Source organism: Neolamprologus brichardi, chromosome 11 (genome assembly GCF_056152115.1).
Source record: "Neolamprologus brichardi isolate AB-2024 chromosome 11, ASM5615211v1, whole genome shotgun sequence".
In the NCBI taxonomy this organism is placed as follows: Eukaryota; Metazoa; Chordata; class Actinopteri; order Cichliformes; family Cichlidae; genus Neolamprologus; species Neolamprologus brichardi.
Genome location: NC_142114.1, coordinates 31493625 through 31516089, shown reverse-complemented (window position 1 = coordinate 31516089; position 22465 = coordinate 31493625). Strand labels below are relative to the sequence as shown.

General features: G+C 43.5%; 1 protein-coding gene across 1 annotated transcript in view; it reads right to left on the bottom strand.

Annotated features, from left to right (window-relative positions):
* The window catches only part of LOC118456120 (collagen alpha-6(VI) chain-like), a 44185-nt gene that overhangs the window by 5005 nt on the left and 16715 nt on the right, over window positions 1-22465 (bottom strand). The window contains exons 13-38 of the mRNA XM_087847675.1: window positions 22148-22240; window positions 21434-21487; window positions 20859-20930; window positions 20537-20563; window positions 20386-20430; window positions 19669-19722; window positions 19398-19460; window positions 18040-18105; window positions 16680-16733; window positions 16486-16521; window positions 16346-16408; window positions 12013-12075; window positions 11857-11919; window positions 10919-10981; window positions 10786-10836; window positions 10231-10266; window positions 10054-10116; window positions 9918-9980; window positions 9301-9336; window positions 9194-9230; window positions 9027-9038; window positions 8178-8671; window positions 5236-5332; window positions 3604-4245; window positions 3452-3530; window positions 2473-2618 (exon numbers count right to left, since the gene is read on the bottom strand). Coding sequence (XP_087703801.1) covers window positions 2473-2618; window positions 3452-3530; window positions 3604-4245; window positions 5236-5332; window positions 8178-8671; window positions 9027-9038; window positions 9194-9230; window positions 9301-9336; window positions 9918-9980; window positions 10054-10116; window positions 10231-10266; window positions 10786-10836; window positions 10919-10981; window positions 11857-11919; window positions 12013-12075; window positions 16346-16408; window positions 16486-16521; window positions 16680-16733; window positions 18040-18105; window positions 19398-19460; window positions 19669-19722; window positions 20386-20430; window positions 20537-20563; window positions 20859-20930; window positions 21434-21487; window positions 22148-22240 — 2572 coding nt within the window. The remainder of the gene's footprint in view (window positions 1-2472; window positions 2619-3451; window positions 3531-3603; window positions 4246-5235; window positions 5333-8177; window positions 8672-9026; window positions 9039-9193; window positions 9231-9300; window positions 9337-9917; window positions 9981-10053; window positions 10117-10230; window positions 10267-10785; window positions 10837-10918; window positions 10982-11856; window positions 11920-12012; window positions 12076-16345; window positions 16409-16485; window positions 16522-16679; window positions 16734-18039; window positions 18106-19397; window positions 19461-19668; window positions 19723-20385; window positions 20431-20536; window positions 20564-20858; window positions 20931-21433; window positions 21488-22147; window positions 22241-22465) is intronic.

Genomic DNA, 22465 nt, shown 5'->3' with positions numbered 1-22465 from the left:
CTATAGTTGGATATTGTTTTGTATTTTTTTTTAAATGGTATCATGCCCCTATTTTCTGCATAAACCTACCCATGAAGTCGGAGAACAATTTATCAATTAATAATCCGAGTTCATTGTATTTACCAGTTCCCTAACGAAAGTTTCCCATTGAATGTCCCCATTTAGGTTAAAGCGGAATGTATTTGTGTTAGAAACATCCCCAAAAGTCATAAGTATATGGCATACCTATGACTATAGTTGGATATGTTTTTGTATTGTTTTATAAAAATAGTGTCATGTCCCTTTTTCAGTATAACTCCATACATGAAGTTCGAGAACAATTTATCAGTGATCACCACACTCAAGTAAGGGTTATGTTGTAAAATCCTTCATTATGTCTAAGATTTGGAAATATGAAACAAATACCAATCAGAATGAGGACTAAGATAAAGCAATCCATCCCCCAAATCATTACACATACTTTAACATAAGCAAATATTTAATAATCAGAGTTCATTGTATTTACCAGTTCCCTAAGGAAAGTTTCCCATTGAATGTCCCCATTTAGGTTAAAGTGGAGTGTATTTGTGTTAGAAACGTCCCCAAAAGTCATAAGTATATGGCATTCTAATGACTATAGTTGGATATGCTTTGTATTTTTTTAAAAAATGGTATCATGCCCCTATTTTCTGTATAAATCTACCCATGAAGTCGGAGAACAATTTATCAATGATTCCCACACTCAAGTAAGGGTTATGTTGTAAAATCCTTCATTATGTCTAAGATTTGAAAATATGGAACAAATACCAATCAGAATGAGGACTAAGATAAAGAAATCCATCCGAAAAGTAGTTACACATACCTTAACATATGCAGATGTTTAATAATCCGAGTTCATTGTATTTACCAGTTCCCTAACAAAAGTTTCCCATTGAATGTCCATATTTAGGTTAAAGCAGAGTGTATTTGTGTTAGAAACGTCCCCAAAAGTCATAAGAGTCAGGTGTACCAATAACTATAGTTGGACATGTTTATGCAATTTTTAAATGGAGGTATATTTCTGTATTTAGTATTAATCTACCCTTGAGATCAGTGACAAAACCACTAATGGTCACTGATTGTTAATGACGATCAGTTAATGATCACTATACTCTGGTACTATATCAATTCAATTTCATTTATGTATATCCTTTTGATTGTCCTCATTCAGGTTAACGCAGTGCATTTGTTTTAGAAATGTCCCCGGAAGTCATAAGAGTCATCTTTTTTGGCAGTTTTCAATTGTCTCTTGTCTATTTGTTATTCATGTTAAATGTACCCGTAACATCAGTGAAAACTAAAATTAAGATATCCATTCTAAAATCGTACAGCTTGTCTTATCACTCACAGATCTTTAATACTGTACTTATTGGTGCCCTGAGGTAAAGGATAATTTGATTGGTTCTAATGTAGGTTAAAGCAGTGTTTATTAATAATTAAATTAAATCTTTTATCATAGGTTTGCTTCAAAGTTTGGATAGTTTCTGCAAATCAAATGAACCCTTAGTAATTGTGTACAAATTATCTGTGTTAACAATTCATAGTTGAAATGAGAAATTTCTTTTTTTAGTTTAAATAGAATATAAAAACTAGGTTAACTGTCTAATGTTTGCCTATTTAACTTATGTTTATCTACTCAAGACTAACCAAGCTGAAGCAGCATCATGAGAAATGCCTAAAATGTAAATAAAAATTGATCTGCAAAATCCGGATTCCTCAAGCATGGTATGGAGGCAACAAAAACACAATAGAATAAGAAAACAGATCAAAATGAAGACAGGGGACCAGGGACTATTTGGAAGCAAAGTTCTTGCCTTACAATTTGCTGGTAACAAACACTCAATAGTACAGATGATTTTTTTTATCCAAGTTTCTCTGCATTAATGATGTGCATATAAACTCCCAAAACAACACAGTAGTAATAAATGCAGTCAAAAATTTAAATTGTTCTGTGGCCGAGACGTTGGACATAGCTTTGATTTCTTCAAGATAAATGGAGACCTTAATTATTGTTTAGATTATTGTTAGATTGGGTAGTTAACCTTACATTGTACTTTGATGGAATTTCCTTTAAGGGAAGTAATATCCCCAAAACGGACATAAAATAACTTGTGTATGTGTGTGTTGCTGAAGACCCCAAATGGAAGTAAGGTCCCTAAAAGTGGCATAAAATAGTTTGTTTATCTGTGTATCGCTGAAGACCCCAAAGGGGACATTAAACATTCCCAGTCCCCAATGGGAAGGTAAAAATACTGTCTGAACAAATGTTGCTTAAAATGAAAATCTCAAGTGATTTTTTTTATTTCTGTGGTCTTGGAGGAGTAAAACTGAGCTGCCAGCTTGCTTTTAAACCATACAGAAAGTGGTGTCCCCAAAGGGTGGGAGTTAAGATATGCGACCCCAAATGGGACTTACGCGTGCGTGAGTGTGTGTGTGTGTGTGTGTGTGCACTACCTGTGAGGTCAGCTCCTGAAAACGACCCCTTTCCTTTGTTCAGAGTGTTGATGACACTCAGGTTTCTTGCCAAGATTCCCGTCTGCTCCTGGAACCAGTTCCTCGGCTGATCGGAAATCTCCAGCTGCCAGTCTGCTGAGCCCTGACTGGACATAGAGCAGCGGCACTCGCTGAGCCATCACAATAGCTTTCTGAATAACACGTTTAAGTATTGCTGCTCCGTAACTGCTGTTTACTAACATTTATGTGCTTTATATTTCAAGGAGAGAAATACTACAGAGAAACCCAACAATCAGACGACCTCATATGAGCAAGAAAAACTCAGACAGAACCAGGCTCAGGGAGGGGCGGAGCCATAAAAACACATTGGAGTCTATTAGATAGATATGATACAAACCACTGCAGCACAGTACCTGTAATACCTACAGCATGTTCTAATCGTTCTAATAGGATATTATGGTCGACAGTATCGAACGCTGCACTGAGGTCTAGAAGGACAAGCACAGAGATGAGTCCACTGTCAGAGGCCATAAGAAGATCATTTGTAACCTTCACTAAAGCTGTTTCTGTGCTGTGATGAACTCTGAAACCTGACGGAAACTCTTCAAATAAACCATTCCTCTGCAGATGATCTGTTAGCTGTTTGACAACTACTCTTTCAAGGATGTTTGATATGAAAGGAAGGTTGGAGATTGGCCTATAATTAGCTAAGACTGCTGGAGTTAACGTTAAAGGGATGGTTGGCTCAACAGAGCTCTGACTGTTTGTCAGCCTGGCTGCAGAGCTGAAGAGAAACTTAGGGTTGTTCTTATTTTCTTCAGTTTATTTGTGAAGAAGTTCATGAAGCAATAAAGAGAAACTTATTCCAGTTAATTAGTGCCAAACAGTAAGAGATGACATGTCTCCAGCTTATGGGTTATCTGCTTTAAGGTGTGTTTGTGTGAGCATAACAGATGTGTGAGTCTGTGGAAAGTGTTACCTGTTAGTGTCCAGAGTGCCGTCTGACAGCTGGCTGCAGATCAGTTTAAATGGGAGTGGAGGATAAGTGTTGAGTCCCTCTGAAATAAACCCAAACAGCCCGTCAGTGTGTGTCTGGTTACAGACGATAGGGAGATCTGAGCGTGCTCTTACTGTTGAGGGCGGAGAGGAAGACCCTGATGAAGCGCTGGGCGTAGCCCTGCTCGTCAGCCTTCAGCCTGTCGAGTCTGATCAGGTGCTGCTGTATCGGCACGCTGGCCAGCTCCTCCACCTCCGTCCGGTCGTAACGATCACCCACCGCCACCACAAACAGCGCCACCCCCTCACACTTGGCCTTCTGGGCGATGTAGCGCAGCTTGGCCTGGTCTCTGTAGGCCGTCTTGGTGCCCACCACAGTCAGGATGGCCCTCTTGCTGCGCGGCTGGCCGGCCTTCAGCAGCACCTCCCTCAGGGTGTAGTCCAGCATCTGTCCCAGCGCCAAAGAGCCGCCCTGCTGCTGCATGTTCTGGATCATGTACGTCTTCATGTCTCCAGCGTTCTGGTAGGTCTGCAGGCCGAACTCCACCTTGGTGCTCTGTTGGACCAGAGCTACTCGGGCCTGGCGGCCGGCTCGGCGGGGCTGCGGACTCACGGCCAGCTGCTCCACCACAGAGCTCAGCAGCTGCCAGGCACCGGCGTATTCATCGGCCTGGATCTCCCTGGAGCTGTCCAGGACCATGACCAGGTCCACATCCGCCTGCTGAGGCGGCACTGGTTCCTGGATGAAGGCGCACTCCTCTGCACGCCTGCAGGGGTCTGCAGAGACAGCAGCAGCCACCGAAAACACCTTTATTCATCCTTTTGTCCACATACGCTGCTCGTGTATTTGTAGTCTGACAAAAAACACGTTGTGATTTTTCTCATGTATTACCAAAACTGGAACAAAAAAGTCTGATATTGTGTAACTGTTTTTTATCCAGGGAAGGATTAGAGCCCTAAAGGCATAAAGTTATGTATCAACCAAAGTCTCTGTCAGTGTACAGAAGTTACAGAAGTTAAATATTTAACTGTTTTTCTACACGATGAACAAAGAAAGAAATGTGTGAAATTACAGAAAAAGTTCTGGAAGTTTAGTTTTTAACTGCAGTCGTATAAAAACATTTCATTGGTTTTTGCTTAATGACTCTGTGCAGTGTGAACAGGGAGGTTTTAATCAGCAGGGAAAGTCGTAAAACTGCATCAGCTTGTTTGTGGTGAGCAGCAGATCCAACAAGTTAGAATCAAAAATGGCTTCAAGTGCACATTCAGGTCTGTGAGACTCGCTGGGGAGAACACACATCACGTTTAAGGCCTGGACAAGTTGAAACGTTTTGTTCTCCATCATGCAAAAATGGCTGAAAATAAAACCAGGCCAGCTGCAAATTTTAAAAATTCTGCACTCAGCTCTGCGGTCTCCAGTGTCATCCTGTGTTTCCCAGTCTCTGTGCACTCGGCCTGAAGCTACACTCGCTGCCCCTTCCTTCTGTCACATATCGGTATGCTCCCAGCGATATGCGATTGGCCGCAGGCTGTTCCCCCCAAAATAAAGTCCCACCCCTACCTACTATCACAGTCACCTGCTGCAGAGCTGATAATGGCATCAATAGCAGTAGCTGTACATCCTGAGAGCAGTGAGATGTGGCGATTTACATTTTTAAGAGGACTGTAAAGTCAAGCTTCCTCATATTCTCTTTGATCCCACACAGCTCATCTAACTCGAACTAAAAAAGTGTGCAGTGTAGATGAGGCATGAGCATCAGTCGTTACCGTAACAGATGGCACAGCTCTTGACCCTCCTCAGGTCAGCAGCCGGCTCCTGTGGCCTCCTCAGCACCGTGAAGATGGAGTTTCCTGTGTCGTCAGCCTGAGAGGAGACAGCAGCTACCGTTACCGACTGCTTCACTCATTCATGACAAACAGAATTCCTCAACGGCTGAGGGAAGACGACAAGCAGCTTAAAGAAAATGATGTTTAATTGAACTTTCCCTCTTCAGTCCATCTGTCTTGTATGTGCTTTATAACTGACAGCCATGAGAGAAGGTTTCAGGCACCACAGCTGTTTCTTCCTGTTCTACACTAACTTCTGGATACACACTGTAAACGTAACTGGAGCCACACAGGGAGACTAAGTGCACAATGAGCTGGAACGACTTCATGTGTTTGCAGCCAAACAGGCTGGAAAAGGCCCTCACATCATCTGCTGAGAAGGTCCCAGATGTATTGGCTCAAGTGAGAGCAAAGAGTTTAAAAAGGGGATGATGAAACTGTGGAAGCCTCCTGAAGTCATCACACTGTAAGGTCTAAAAAGGAAACGTGGACACCCTAACCGTAGCATTAAGAGCCAAATGTTTTTTAATCCAAGGCAAACACTCCGATAATCTCAGGGCGTCGTTGCTGTAACAGGGCTTACTGATTTATGAAGTTCCATCTTCATCCAAACCAGATATTATGATATCGACTCCACACTCCTGTATGCTCACATTGAGAGGCATGGTAGGTTTTGTGGACAGATAGGGCGGCTCGCTGCATTATTGCATCACTTCCTGCTCCTGGTGCACCACATCAGTGGTGCTTGTTCAGTTGTCTGAAGAGCAGCAACATCAGCAGTAACTGTCTGAGAAGCTGGCTCTTTTCTGCTCACTTTGTCGGTTGTCCAATTGTTGCTTTGCCTCCTTTAGCACCTGGTCGCCTGATTGTAGCTCTGGAGGCCTGGCTCCCCACAGAGCGAGCCAGGCCCACAGAGCCAGCCAGGCCCTGTGGTGCTTTGCAAAGGGACTGTTGGCCTGGTTGACTGTGTCCAAAGTGGGAAATCAGGCCAGTTTGGTGACTATGAGGAGGAAGTGTAGCCTCAAACAGAAACCTTCAGTACATGAACCCAACACGTTGATTCTGTTCAGTCGGCTGAGACTGAAGAAGTCACTTGGATGAGTGACGAAACGTTTCCCCCACTGAAGACACGACGTTCAAATAAACGGATCTAACTTTGCCAAAACGATGTGGGCGTTATAGATAAGCGGGACAATTTCTGGACGAAACGTTGTCCTGTTAGTAGAGATAACATCCATCCCAGGCTGGAAAGAGCAGCTGTCACGGCCTGGACGATCACCAGTTTCTCTCTCTCTCATTGCGGGTTCACGCCCTCAGCCACGCCCCTCGGAGGAAGAAACACCTGAGCCTCGTTAGTGCTGCCAGCATCTTTGCTGGATCGTTGTGTGTGACTCGCGTTGGTGAAGCCAGGCCTCAGCAAGTTTTCTCTCGTGTCTCTTTTGTATGAACGTACGTTTCCCAGTGTACAGACTCCCTGGACTGTTTCCCGTGTGGTGAGTGTCGGAGAGAGAGGAATGAGTACTTTTCCCCTGGATTTCCCTGGAGCCCTGACCCCTCACCTTTTAATATAAATAAATTCTCTTGTGTACATCTGACCTCAGAGTCCTGCGTGTGAGTCCTCCACCTCAATCGTAACAGCAGCTCCCATTTCATTTATTAACCTTTTCATCTACGCTAGTCCATGCTGGTATCAACATACTGATTCATCCTGACCCACTGAGTCACAGCCAGACTCCTCAACGCACAGGCCAAGGAGGAGGAGTGGCAGCGCTTCAGCTTATTAACCAATCAAAGACACAGTTTGAATTCATTAAAAAAAACGTTAATAACCAGTTCTCATTTGTTATAACCAGTGTTGGTCAAGTTACTAATTACTGATTACTTTACTCGTTACTTGAAAAAAGTAATCGGATTACAGTAACGCGTTACTGCCCATCTCTGGTTATAACAAACAAGACATAATATTTTGTTACAGATTATTACGTCAGTACTTCAGACTAAAGAAGAAACTGATAGTTAGGGGTGACCCTGAATCATTGTCGGTTGTATAAAATAATGTTTTCTGATCAAAGCTGTGTTTGAGTTTCCCCAGGGAGTCACGCACTTCAGATTCCAGGCTCTATTTTTTCTACAGAATCCAGAGTCAAGATAAAATGATTAACAAGAACACTTTCCTTAAAGGTAACGCAGTTTGCTACTTAATTGCTCCTAACTAGTAATTTGCTACACTACCTGTTACATAAAAAAAGCTGTCTCACAACCACAGTTTAGTAAGATGAACCTCAGGCTACACCAAAGCAAATCCCTAATGAGGACTCACATCTCTGAGATCTTTCTCTCAGCAGAACACAAAGCAAAGACTGACTCTACTTTAGAAATGTGAGCAGGTAGACAGGGAGGCTGCAGCCCGACTGCTGTTTGTTACCTGTTGAAGGTAAAGTCTGTCTGGGCAGCATCAGCAACATCATGCAGTTGTTTCTGTCCTGGATGCAGTTTTCCTCTTTTCCATTTGTCTTTTGTACAATAAAAATAAATTTTCCTCCTCTGACACGTGAACTGGAACCAGCTGATTGTAGAGAGAGTGCAGCCACATGATTCCAAGGAATCGGAGCGCTGGGAACAGGTTTTCTACAAAAACGTTTTTGACCCATCGCCAGATGGTCTCAGTCTTTGGTTTTAAGTCAGACTAAATAAAAGATGATTTTGTGCATGATGGTGCCGTTTAAAGTGTTCAGGTTAATTCATCAACATCATTTTTTCCAACAACAGAAAAACTATGAAACATGTTTGAGAATTAATTTGTAATGTATCGTCTAATTTTAGCATGTTCACCTGACCCTAGATGTTCACCACGGACCTGATGGAGGTTAAATCAAACTCACCTCCATTGCCTGATTAATCGCGGGAACGTTCCTCAGGGAGATGATTGCTGGGACGATGTTCAGAGCCCGGTACTCCATAATGGCAGCAAGAATGTCAGCGTTGTCCTGAGACGCTCCATTGGTGAAAAAGACGGCCACCTTCCTCACCGTGAACCCAGCTCGCACTCGTTTGAAGATGTTCTGACCCACAAAGCACATGGCGGCGCCCAGCTGGCGTTTGTTGGACGTCTTCACTAGGGCGATGTTCTTCACAGCTTCTCTCAGCGCAGTCTTGTTATGGTGGTCCTGGAAGCGGATCAGGTAGTTGGTGTAGGCGCTGTAATCAACCACAGCCACGCGAGCACCTTGTGGACAGTTGCTCTCAGCGAGGCTCAAGTCCTCCAGCAGGTGGAGGAGGGCGGAGCGCTGACTCTCAAAGGCCGTCTCAGTCACGTCGTCAGACATGTCCAAGCCGAACACCAGCTCGGTGGGGTAGGCCGGACACTGTGACTCACCTGGAGGAGGTAACGTCAGGAAGAGCTGAAGTGAAACTATGAAGCGCCTTGAGGCAACTTTTGTTGTGATTTGGCGCTATATAAATAAAATTGAATTGAATTGAATTGAATTGAAACGACCGAGGTGTTTCAGACGGAGGAAACACGTTCAGGCCGATTAACAGATACTCAAAGACGACTATTTACAAGTTACAAATTACTTCTGCTACTCAGTAAAATCCTACAAGCAGTTGGAGACAGTTTCAGATAAAAAGGTGCAAATATGTCCCGATGATCTCAGTCAGTCGGCATCTGTGGACAAAGTCTTTGTGCTGTACTCACCATGTTTGTTCTCACTAAGAGGAGACGTACGTACCGTGTGAACAAGCTGTGTGAAGCAGAAACACATTCATTTATCACAGCGCTCGTACTCTGCAGTTTGCTTTCACAAACGTTCGTTTTACTTTCCATCCTCTACATAAAAACTCATAAACAAACAGCTCATCATTGTTTTGCAAACGTGTTTAAAGCGACGACACTTACCACAGTTGTCTCTGATTTTGTCAATCAGTTCGCATTCCTGAGATGACAGAAAATGGTCAACAACATATTTATTTTAAGCAGGTGAAGCGATTTAAAGGTGGACTTACAGACAGGCTTCTGCTCCCAGGAGGACCTTTCGGGCCCTGGATGGAGGAAAAACAGAGATTATTGCAAGTTTATTTGGGAGGATAATCAAATGTGACTTTTATCTGTGGCTTCCACAGGGTGATGACCCGCTTCCTTTACATGGTGCCAGTTTTACTTTGATGTGATCCCTCCCTGACCACTGAACAGGATGCAGCGTTACTGCTGGAGTCTGCCAGTCATGGATGGATCTTGTGTGATGTCTGTTCTATGGACAGTGATCCCAGCAATTTGTGATGCTGTGTCATTACCAGCTTTTTGAACTGAAATCGTCCATCAGTAATCAGGATGTGCTCACAGCCGTCTGCCTCCAGCTCACGATACCATCCTGCTCTGTCACAGCAACCCTCTGCATGATCTCGTCAAATACATCCATGAAACCTCTATGAGGTCTTTCTCTTTTCATCCTGCCTGGCAGCTCCATCTTTTAATATGTCCTCTGTCTAATTTAATTTAAAAACTAAATGAGCTTTTTCTTATTGGAAGATTTGCTTAGAAGATAACAATTTATCATTCAAAGAATTATTAGACCTGCTAATGAGAGTGAAGGTCGGCAGGTGAAGATGCAGTTTAAACGTACTTTGTGTCCTGGATATCCGTCACCTCCAGGCTCACCTGGTTCTCCTGGCATGCCTGAGTTCCCCTGCACACATAAATCACAGAAGAAGCAAAAAGCCAACGTCTCAGTGACGTGACATCGAAGAAACCTTTCTTACCCCGTGACCCCGGTTCCCCTTGGATCCTGGATATCCTTTTGGTCCCTTCGAACCGTCTTCGCCCTGAAGACAAAATGCCGTCTCAATCACCACAGAGTCCAACATACTTCTAGCTTACTTTGGCTGAACCACATGGTAGCATCAAAATCTTAGTGTGTGGAAAATGGAAGGACTCACCGGTAAACCAGGGTAACCAGGAAAACCAGCATCTCCCTGTACAGAGAAAGGAAGAAGCAACGATTTCACAATTAAGACAACAAAGACTTTCTAAAATGTTCAGCCACATGTGTAAATCTGTTTTACCCACATCATTGTCCAGCTGAACAGCACCAAAGACATCCCCATGCCTATGCAGATGATACTAAGCTGTATTTTTCCACTAAGCCCCCAAATCTCAACAAGCCTCCCAGACCTCAATCACTTCACCACTGCCAGTGAAAAATGGACGAACGTTCCTTTTTCTGAATCCTGGTAAAACTGAGGTTCTTCAGGTTCTTATGAGAACTTGGGAGGGAACATAAATTTTGGATTCTGCCAGCACAGAGTTTGGGTGCGGGTCACCAGTGACACAAACCACAGTGTATCCTGAGAGAACCAGAACATCTTCTCCTCCATCAAACGAATAGCTGAAACTAAAATCATGTGGCGTTCTTCTTACTGCTTTTCATTGTTGATGAAAACAGAATTCATTCAGTTTTTGTTGGTTGATGTTAAATTAAGGTTCAGCTCTACCTTGGAACCTTTCGGTCCTTCAGGTCCAAACCCGTCACGACCATCCAGACCCTGAACACAGAGAAAGTCATGCATGAGATAAATGCATTGAATTACAGATATACACAAGCTCAGTTCCTGTTCGGGATCCTACCGGCATTCCTCTGGGTCCCGGTGGTCCCAGAGCACCCTTCACTCCTGGTTCTCCTGGTTGGCCCTTAAATAACAACCATGGACATTTCTCCATCAGAATTTACACCCCCATCCAACAAAACCATGCCAAAATATCTTTCCATTTATAAAAAAAAAGTACATTATTTACAGGCTGAATCCAGTTTTATTCACATTTATACGTTTAAACTGCTGCTGTGGTTTATGGCCACGATCCATTTGACCCAGCGTTTTTATACATTTTGATGTTTATGTTTAAGTTCATCAGGTTATTAAGTTCATTTCTATTATACTGAGGTTGCTGTTACACTTTATTGTTTATTACAGTCCCCTGGTGTCTTCACCCCGTGTGTTTAAGTCTCCCTCACCCTTCACGTGTTTCATGTCATTATGTTTCCTGTTTTATTTTGAAGAGGTCTGGTGTCCCATGTTCATTGTGTTTAGTTTCACTTCCCCTGTGCCGTCATTGTGTTCATTGTAATCAGCTGTTTCCCCATGTGTTTCCGCTTCATCACCTCCTGTGTGTATTTAGTGTGTGTTTCCACTCATTCCTCGTCCAATCGTCTGCTTTGTTTCCATGCCTCTAGGTTGATGGATCCATGTCAGGTCTTCAGGTTTCTAGGTCCTTGTTCTAGTGTTTTTATATTTCGCTCACCCAGTTTAGGTTATTGTTAGTTTCTCCTTTGCCTTTTGTTTTTGTGCTGTTTACCAGCCTACAATAAACAGCTCGCTTTCAGCTAATATTACGTCTGTTTCCACTATTATCTATTCACATCCACACAGTTTGCTTCAACCAGACTGTGACACAAAATCTCATTGGGGCCATTAAGGCTTGTAGTTGGATAAGGGTTGGGTTTTGACTTCTAGCCGCGTGCTACATGGGTATTCCTGAATGCAAAGAAAGGAAGTGATGTCACCCACCTCCTGCCCATTAGGGCCACGACTTCCAGGTAGACCCGGTTCTCCAACAGATCCATGTTCACCCTGTGGGAGGAGCAGAACTGCCACTGTTCACTCGATTCACATCATGCAAACACTGAACACTCTTTATGTTGCAGCCACTGGAAATGAACTCACCTGATTTCCTGGAAAACCAGGTGTTCCTTTGGGTCCAGGTTCCCCATTGTCCCCAGCAGGGCCCTGCAGGGTCAACACAGTTTGATAACTGGTGATTATTTACACCTCTGCTCTTCCAATCAATGATGACTGATGATCACTGATGGATAGTCTGCATAGCTGTAGACCAGTAGTCATCTGGAGTGTACGTTGATAATAATATATATGTCACTACACTTTATTTGTATTGCTTCTAAAACAAAGAAGTGTTGAAAAATAATAATAAAATTAGGAAATAAAAAAAAAAGAACAAGAAAAAACAAGGGCGCTAGGAACATTCCATCAAAAAATAATTACAGCGCTATGACAAACATAGCAAATCAGCGTGTGGTTGTCTGCATGCGCCTGCCAGAATCCTTTCTACGGTCAAACCTCATGACGTCATGCATGATGTCATATAATTATGTATCGACTGCCTAGTACAGATGCCGGGAGTCTACGTATATATGACAGGATACTGGAGTCAATTCTCTATCATCTCACACGTCTATTTAATCAGTTTCTGTTTGATGGTTATTCAGCTGTGTGACAACCCTGGAGGAAACCACCCGGGGGATTAATAAAGTTTTATTTCATCTATTCTAATAACTTTAATCGCAGCCAAACCGATTTACTCACGAACAAATAAAACACTGAAGAAAGCCAAACAAAAACATTTTAAAGTGATCTAAGTGACTTATATATCATGTTTAACCTGAGTAGCCAAAGACCACGGGTGGCTGAAAACGATGTGCCGGGAGTTCGCTGTAATCGCCCCGGCTAGCTATAGTGGGTAACAGACGTCTCCGAAAACGTCGGAGCACCTTTGCAAACATGTGGTGTCTTGATAAACTGAGCAGATATTTGAGGTTTACACAGCTACTTTCTCACCTGAAAATATGTTAAAAGTTTATTTTGTGACCCAAAAAGATTAATAAGAGTAATTTTAAAACTAAGTAGCTGCCGCCATTGTTGGAAACTGGAATCGGCTGGGCTATGAATTCTGGGATAGGTTGGGCCACGAAGGATACCGACCCATTCTTCAAATCTGGGGAAATGAATGACGCATTTGTCGGCCGCAATTGGGACAGCCTTCGACCGTGGCTCAGGGGGTTGGGAATCGCATCTGTAACCGGAAGGTCGCCGGTTCGATCCCTGAGCTCTCTGTCCTGGTCGTTGTGTCCTTGGGCAAGACACTTTACCCTACCGCCTACTGGTGTTGGCCAGAGGGGCCGATGGCACGATATGGCAGCCTCGCTTCTGTCAGTCTGCCCCAGGGCAGCTGTGGCTACAACTGTAGCTGCCTCCACCAGTGTGTGAATGTGAGAGTGAATGAATAGTGGTATTGTAAAGTGCTTTGGGTGCCTTGAAAAGCACTATATAAATCCAATCCATTATTATTATCATTATTCGTCGCCTGGCTGTGACGTAATCGGCCTCCGAAGGATGCGGCCACCGAAGGATGCGGCCTAGGTTTTGGGACACAGCTTATGGAAAGACTGGATGTTTTTCAGTCACCAGGGCCGGAGGCTAAGTAATTCACCTGGAATAATTTTGTGTGTCCCTGACCAAATGGCGTGGAACACCTGCCTTAAGAATTTGGTTGGTGTCATTTGAGCACTGTGTGTCAGGCAGAGGGAGGAGCCAACGCAGGACTCAAAATTCAAAAGAATTAACTAAGGCAGGCAAAACACCAAATACAAAAAAAACGTAACTCAGACGTGAAACTAGACAACTGAGAAAGTGAGGAACAAGCAACTAAGAGCAAGGAAAAGTCGGGACACTCGCAGCAATATGGGACAATGCAACAATGGGCAAAGGAAAACGGTGGAAGCACACGGGGAATGGGGGAGAGATCAAACATAATGAGGTGGGAGGAAGGAAAACAGATGAATAAAACCCAGAGACAGAACTTATACGAGAGACGTGACAGACTAACCAGGGAGGGAACAAACTAAACCAACAAGAAGTACAAATGATTACACTTGGAAGAATGAGGAAACTAAACAACAGCAAACGAGGACATAAGAAACATAGAAACACTGTGTTAGCGTGACAGCAGGACAGCGTCATTCACACATCGTCACAGCCGCTCTCGTCTTCAAGAGCGCAGCATTTCATATGTTGCTTTGAGAAAACAGTCATGGTGTGGATAAGTGCAGTCATGTTTTGGGGAAGTACGATCTGACGTTGGCCACATTTCAGATCAACAGTGAGCTTATTTGTGTCTGTGTGATACCTCCTAATGCGTTAGCTCACCACATGAACGTACGGCAGCCTGAATGTGCAGACGGTGAATATCACAGACTGTGTGTCGACGTGAACACTGCCCATGAGACTGTTATACAACATGTGTTCACAAATATACTCCACTAAATGAGAAACAGCTTTTATTAAGTTACTAACTAATACCAAGCAGAGCTGCAACTGCATCCTATTTGGCTTTGTGGTTTGACAGAGAAAAATAAATTTATAAATAGTTCCACCGAATTTCTCTGGAAGTCTGTCCATGGGCCAAATCCAGCACGAATCTGCCAAATTCGGCTGAGCGAAAGCCAATGTGTAACCAGAGTGATGCAAAAACACAGACTAAACTGGCACCTCTCGAGTCCTGTGGGGATTTCTGCCTATTCAACTAAAACAAAACTTCTAAGGAATAATGTGTACAGTTACTGTCAATGATACTTCAGGAATTTAATGCTAAAGTCAGCCAGATGCAGCCTGCGGGAGAACATTTACAGTTTACTGCCTCAGCTGTAAACGCTGTTAGCCTGGCTCTGACTCACGGCTCTTGAACAGTTGAGACTTCAATATTTGAAACAGCTTATTGGTTCCAACATATCGAGGGGTCTTACAACGCAGTGGAGATCCCTTTACAGGCCCAGCGACGTGAACATGATGCGTAGTGGTTACATACAGTTGTGGTCAGATGTTCATCACAGGCATGAATTTCAGGTCATTTTGGATTTTTAATGATTTCTTTAAACCTTTTCCAGTGTGCAACGATCGTAGAGAGTGTGCATTAGAGCAGGGCGATATGACCAAAAATATTTATCACGATATACATTTGAAAACGATATAATTGACACGAGACAAATTACTTTACAACTCCTCAACTTTATTAGTGCAAAAAAACATCAATGTATTTTCACTTAAACAAGCAGCTGTTTTTTATCCGCATTAAAGTTATATAAACATTTAACAGTGCAAATGCAAATTCTTTGCTGACAGTTTAACCAAAAGGTATTTCCAGTGGAAACTGGCCGACATATCCTCAGCATAACCATGTATAATATCCACAACACTTTAAAAGAGGTTAAACACACACAATACGGTAACATTATGTTGAAGCACAGTACGTATCACTCCGCGAGGCTCCGCCTACGATAGCCGTAATGCTCCGACAATCCATCAAGCGGTGCGGCTTCGTAGCTTAGCAAAGTCGTACTGAAACATTTGACAGATTTTCGAGCGCCGTGTACATAAAATTGTCTCGAGGTCAGTAAACACAACCAGAGTTCATACATAAGGCACACGGGATTATAAGGGGCTCTGTCGACTTTCAGAAAAATCAAAGGATGATTTTAAGTGTGCCGTATTTTCCAAACAACACAGTAATAACGACGGCCCGCTAGCATGCGCTACCAAAAATAGTGCTTTGTTGTGTATCTGACGGACGAAAGCTAAACCAGTTCCACACCACTGAAGCTGCAGCATTTTTACAAACCAGTTCTGGTTCATCGTTTCATTCAACGATCCACTTTCACTCTTCTCATTCTGCGTCGCCACCATGTGCGTATGTAAACAAAGGCACTGCACATGCGCATTTTACCCAGATTCTATCGCCATATTTCATTTTCTTATCATTGCCCAACATTATACCGGTGTTACTGTGAACGGTATGATATGGCCCAGCACTAGCGTGCATCAAATGGATTTTCTCTAATCCACACAGGCTCAAATATAAACAAACATACTAATATTTGGTTAAATGTCTCAATCAAAGTTCTTCACAGACGCTCTTGGTAGCTGTCGACAAGCTTCTGGCATAATTCTGGCTGCATGTTTGATCACTCTTTTTATCAGAACTGAGGACTTGACCAGAGGGCGTTCCCACTCTGAATGACCGTCAGCATCTCCACAACATTCATAGTAAGAGCAGCGATGTGAAAGGAAGGCTGAGTGCGGGGAGGAGGGGTTAAACTACAGGCAGTCGCGTCTTTTCTGAGTTAAATATGTTCGGTTTCACAATTAAGGTCAACCTGCCGTGCGTCCAATCACAAAGCAGACCGTCAGGACAGAACTTAACTCTCACCGGTGGCCCAGCAGCACCTGGGATGCCGGGAGGGCCTCGATTTCCTTTCTCACCAGGTGACCCCTGCAAACAGAGTCAGACGTTGGTGTACAGTCACAGATATACATATAATCCTGATGCTGCTTCATATCGTCTTCTACCTTCTCACCACTGGGACCTCTTCTTCCATTACGACCCTGCACAAGAACAAAATGTCACCATCATCATGCTGAGGTCTTTCTGCAGCACAGAGCAGCACCTTCCTACCCGAGTCTCTGTATGAGGATCACTGCTCTTCATGAAAACAGCTTCTCTTAGAGAGAAACAGAAGAACGATTTTTCTGAGAAATCTCACCGGGTTTCCATTCAGTCCACTGTCACCCCCGTACCCGTCTGGACCAGGATCACCCTGTGGATTAAAAAACATTCTGATGACTGCATCCAGCCATCTGTCCTTCTGCCCGTCCATCCACAGAATTATATATTTTGGTCAAAATATTATAATTATATATTGTGACCATTTGGCCTGGCTTTCCTCAGACTGTACACCAGAGAAGGTCATGGCTACCATGGCGTCAGTCACTGGTTGGTCATTTCAACATTTTGGTCGTTGCCATCCTGAGTGAGCTACTCAGGACCAGCTCATATAGTCTTCACTCATTTGTGATGTACATCTGGTGGGCTTATTGATTTAAAAGTAAAATTAATCACATTTTATTCAGAAACACACCAAAGAGTGTTCAGCGTTGGGCTGAGTAGTGCGCTCCTTTTCTCATAGACTTCAGTCAGACCAGAGGAGTCGCCCCCTGCCGACCAGGTTTAGATACTTCTGTATTGGCTTCACGTTCATGTTCAATCACTGGCCACGTATCTGATCAGCCAATCACGTGGCACCAAATGAATGCATATAGGTGTATATGTGGCATGGCTGTTGGTACAGGACGGGTTGGTCTGACTATTCTGCTGATCTGTCGGGACTTTGCACACAATCATTTACAGAGGAAGCTCTAAAAGCACAACATGCAGCGTTAACAGCAGATCTCTGAGAGAAACGACCTCACTGATGTCAGAGGAGAACGTCTCTAAATCCACAACACATTAAACTTGAAGCAGATGGGTCCTGCAGCAGAAGACCACGCACTCCTGTCAGCTACGAACAGAACTGAGACTGTCTGATCCAATGGCATCCTCTCTTCTGAAAAGAAAGTGACAGGGTGTCACATGCTCTCCCCGTGTCCTCCAGCTCACTTCCACAGTCCAAAGGCATGCTCGTTAGGTTAACTTGTGATTCTGAAGGTGTGAGTATGAGTGTGTGTCTCTCTGGGACAGACTGGAAACCTATTCTCAGTGAACAACAGGTTCTGCATCCCCTGAAACCCAACAAATACTTTAGTATCAGAAACGCACAGTTCCTCTGATGCCCAGAAGAGGCAGCAGTGAGTCAGTCTCCATAGACACTGGTGTTGGCTGTAGATCAGGAGGTAGATCAGGTCATCTACTAACTGGAGGTTTGGGCAACATACTAACCCGAGCTGCTCCCTGATGCATCGTCACAGGGTGAATGTTAGAGAGAGATTTTAGAAGCAGTCCATATTAAAAACGTTTACAGCCTGATAAGAAAATCAGCTTTAGTCTCTGTAGATAATTTACGATAACCTAGTGGCATTATGGCGGCTAACGTTCAGCTTTTACATAAAGATGTGGACATGTCTTACTGGTCTCCCTGGGCTGCCGGGGTCTCCTTTGGGTCCTGGTCTGTTGTTGTCGACACCCGGGGTGCCCTGTCAGACAAAAACAGTGTTCGGTTCTTGAAGTGGAGCTTCCAGCTGTTTCTCAGCTGCGATCCGCTGTCGGGTTTTCCGACAGAAGAAAGAGCCGATATTACAGTTTTAATTAGGGCTGTGCAATATGACCAAAATCTCATATCCCGATATAAGACATCTATCGTCCCATAATGATATAAATCACAAAAATGTAACATTTTCTGTAAATTCTGTGAATCTCGGGCAGCTCGACTTACGTGAAGCGTTTTCAGCTGGAGTCGAGTGTTTTAACCGATGCATGAAACGATACATTTTTAGACATAAGTTGTAACAGCCACCGTTTTCTTTGTATTTATTACACGGCGTGCTGCGGGGAAAAGCCTGTTCTAACATTTGACTTTAAGGTCTATTTTTTAGCACCTGGCGGCTTTTTTACTTCTCATCCGTAAATAATCTGCTCTTTCACATGATTCAGTTTATTTTGAAAAGTCTCAACAGGATCTTGAGCTTTATTGTGAAAGGTTTATGTGGAACATGCTGTTACCGTAGTTGTTGCTAACGACAACGCATAAAAACAGGCGCTTGTCCGTCCGTAGTGTGGTTATATTAAATATAAGAGAAAGAGAGAACTTTAAGAAATTAATAATAACTACAGTGACATCAAAACATGAAAAAATATTGCTGTAAACAGTTTGTTTTGCGACACCACGAAACAAACGATAGCGTAAAATGAAACGATGTTTTTATATCGTCATCAGATATATATTGTTATATCGAACAGGCCTAGTTTTAACTGACATTAGTGACATTTAAATGTTTAAACACACAAAAACATCCTCAGAAAACATCGACATGCAGAGTTCTGTGATGGTTTTTATGGCAGCACGACGTTTGTGGATTATTGTTGTAAATAAAGTGTTTCATGAGTGAATGTAGTGCGTGATCACATCAGACTGGAAACGCTCTCGATCCCAGCTTATTTGTATTTGTTAGAAAGATCAGACGGGCACAGAAAAACTACATCATCAAATATCTTCACCATAATCTTTGTATCATAAAAATATGTGCAGAAACTAAAGGGTCATTATTTCAGGACATTTTTCATATTCAGGCATTGGAAACAGGTTTTCTTTGTAAAAACAAAAAACCTGAAATATGAAAGGTTTATTTTCCTTTAGCAGTCTGATTGACCTGAACTTGACCTGCCTCCTCCTCTTCCTCGTCCCCCTCCTCCTCCCACATTTTAAATAATTAGGAAAAAAAGTCCATGTGACTGCCGACCTTTCTGAAATGAAAGCACCGAAACTCACCGGGTCTCCTCTCAGTCCCTTCTGTCCTTTCAGCCCCTTCTCGCCTCCCGTCCCCGGGATGCCCTAAAGATGATATTTCAGCCTGTCAATCAACCTACCCAGAGGTCAGAGGTCAACAGCTCACAGCTTCATTTTTAGGAGCTGAAGTCAAAACACATTTAAAAAAAAACGAAAACAGAAACAATAACAGTAAAATGGATCAATCTTTTCATTAGTTAACAACGATCAGAGCTGATGCAGCGCGAAGAAACTTTGAGTGGTTTTAGTTTACTGGGTTTCCCGGCGGTCCTCGGTCTGCTTTCAGTCCACCGAGTCCCGTCTCTCCCTGCAAACAAAACCAGAAGAACGCGTCATCTCTTCTCTTCCACAGTCACGTGACATAAACCATCATACTCTCCTACCATGATTTGTAAATCACCAGGATAATACAGCATGTGTAAATGTTAACTATATCGAACAGCAGGAGCCAGGTGATGACCAATTCACTGATCATCAGCAGGTGTCAGCATGTCTGTCAAAGCTGTGTTCAGGTGTGTGTTAACACATCACTAAGGAACAAAGGCCTCAGTCAGCAGTGGGACATTGTCCTTAGCCCAGATGTTTGTCAGGCTACATTCTGTTTCACAAAGAGGAGAAAATCATTACAATATTAGCCTCAGCTAACGTTAGCCACTCCAGTGTGTCCACTGGCCTGCAGGTGCCCGACACAGAATGACGGAGTGCACGCTGTGCCAGGAGTTATACATCAGGGAAACCAAACCCCCCTCTGGCTACAACACAGAAGAGCCACCTCATCAGCCCCCCCCCCCCCCCTCCCCCGCAGCTCCCGGGAAACTGAAGACAGCTTCAATCGTTTGTTTGTTGAAAAATAGTAATTTTCTTGTTGTAACAATAGAAGTCAGTATTAGTTAGATTACTAGTTAGTGAAAAAGTGACGCCGTTAGCAACGCGTCACTGAGCAGAAGGCCTCAGTCACAGATGTTCATACCTGCTCTCCTTCAATGCCGTTCAGTCCATCCTCGCCGTCGTCCCCCTGCAGCGTTGGAGCAGAATCAGCTGTTACGTCTCACTGCTCAATCTATGACAAACTGTCGTTTCTCCAGTAAATGCAGCAGTGTCAGCAGACCTCGGCCACTCACCTTGTTGCCTGAGAGGCCTCGGTAGCCCTGCAGAAACAAACAGCAGATTTAAAGGTTAAAGCATGTTTGACTTTTTCAGCCCGACTCTGAACGTCCAACGTCTGATATATTTAATATTTGTGTGATATATTTATAACAAACTACAAACAAACTTGTTTTTCATGATAAGAACAAAAGTTAATACTAAAAATCAGTCGTCACACAGTCTGACATGAAAAACATCTCTATGAACTCGTCTGTTCAACTGCAGCGTCATTTTCTCCACGTGATCGATTAATGATCTTCAGCAGTGCTCCTCTCAGAGGTACGACACATCGCGTACCTTCTGTCCTCTGCTTCCAGGACAGCCCCGGATGCCCTGAAGTCCAGGAAGTCCAGGAGGACCTCGCTCGCCCTGCAACACAAAAGCAAAGTCAGCGCACCTGGTTCGAGCTCTCTGTCTGCTTCGTCCTGTAGGTCCATCTTTCAGTTATCAGGTTATATGAATAATATCTCAAAAATACATTTGCATTTAAGTAAAATGTAAATGTCAACTGCTTTTAGGAAGACCACAAACAGGAGCAAGCAGTTGGCAATTTAACAAGAAGAACACAAACTACAAACTAGAAAATTCAAAATAAATAATTAAAAGCAAAATTTTTAATGGTAATGAATTCAGGTTTGACGCTTTTTCAACCAGATTCAAGATCCTTTATTTATCACATGCATAGTTACACGCAGTGAAACGTGTCCTGACGCGCTGCTCGACTGTGCAAAAACAGAGAACATTCTGTACAAATAACTGAATAAAATAAAACAATCTGGAAATTTTTACACTGGCAATCTGAAAATGTGCATTGTGCGAGTGTCTCATTTACAGCTGAAGAGCTCGTGGTGGGATGAAGAAGAAGCACTTACACCGACTCCTTCTTCTCCCGGGAAACCCGGATGACCCCGCTCTCCCTTCTCACCCTGTTTATAAAGCAAACACACTCAAAACCATCAGACAGAAAGCAAAGGGCTGCAAAAGCCTTCAGGACACATTTCACAACTTATTAGATTAAGTGGCAGCTGGTCAGTAATGTGATATATCAAAATAATATTTTAGTTATTAGAGTTTATGTATTTAGACAATCGGGAAGCACAACATTAAAAGTGATTGCGTCATGGACACCAGAGCAGCTCCGGCTGCCGTCCACATGAACAGTTTAAAGCTCCATCGTGCAGAGAGGAGCTCGTTTAAAATGGACTGAGGCACAGTGGAAACTGATCTCAGGTCAGACCCATCCACACATGGACTGTGTGGATGGGTCTGTGGGAGAGGGAGCATCCGCCCTGTGGAGCTGGCAGCTGGCACATCTGGACAGGCTCCGTCAGTGCTGAAAGCTATACACAGGTATCTACACAGGTATCAGAGCAGCATCTGCTCCGTGCAGACGTGTTTTTCACATGCGGCCTTCATGTTTGAGTGGGATGATGCTAAAGCGCAGAATGCATCTGTTGCACCAGCCGCCTGCAGTCCAGACCTCTCCCCTGCTGCTCAGTTTCATGCAATGGTGAATTTTTGCATTTGAAATGTGTGATATGTTCACTGAAAACATTCCTGGTGTAAAGTTGGGGTTTCACACTCACCTTTGCCCCTCGTGGGCCTGGAAGACCACGGGGGCCTTTGTCTCCCCAACATTTGCACATCACTCCGCAGCATTCCCGGGCTATCACGGTGCTCTGCAGTCAGACGAGGGGACGAAGGACATACATGAACAATGCACGATCTTTGTGAAGATCTTTAAGAGGCAAACGTCGGTTACTGAACGTTTTATCTTCCGAGAATCAGGACACATCAAAATATTACTCGCTATGAACTCGTTTAAGAGGAACGATTATGTCAGCAGGAAAAACGAAAAACATCACAATCTTCGCGCCTCCTGAATGTCTGACGGGAGGATTATT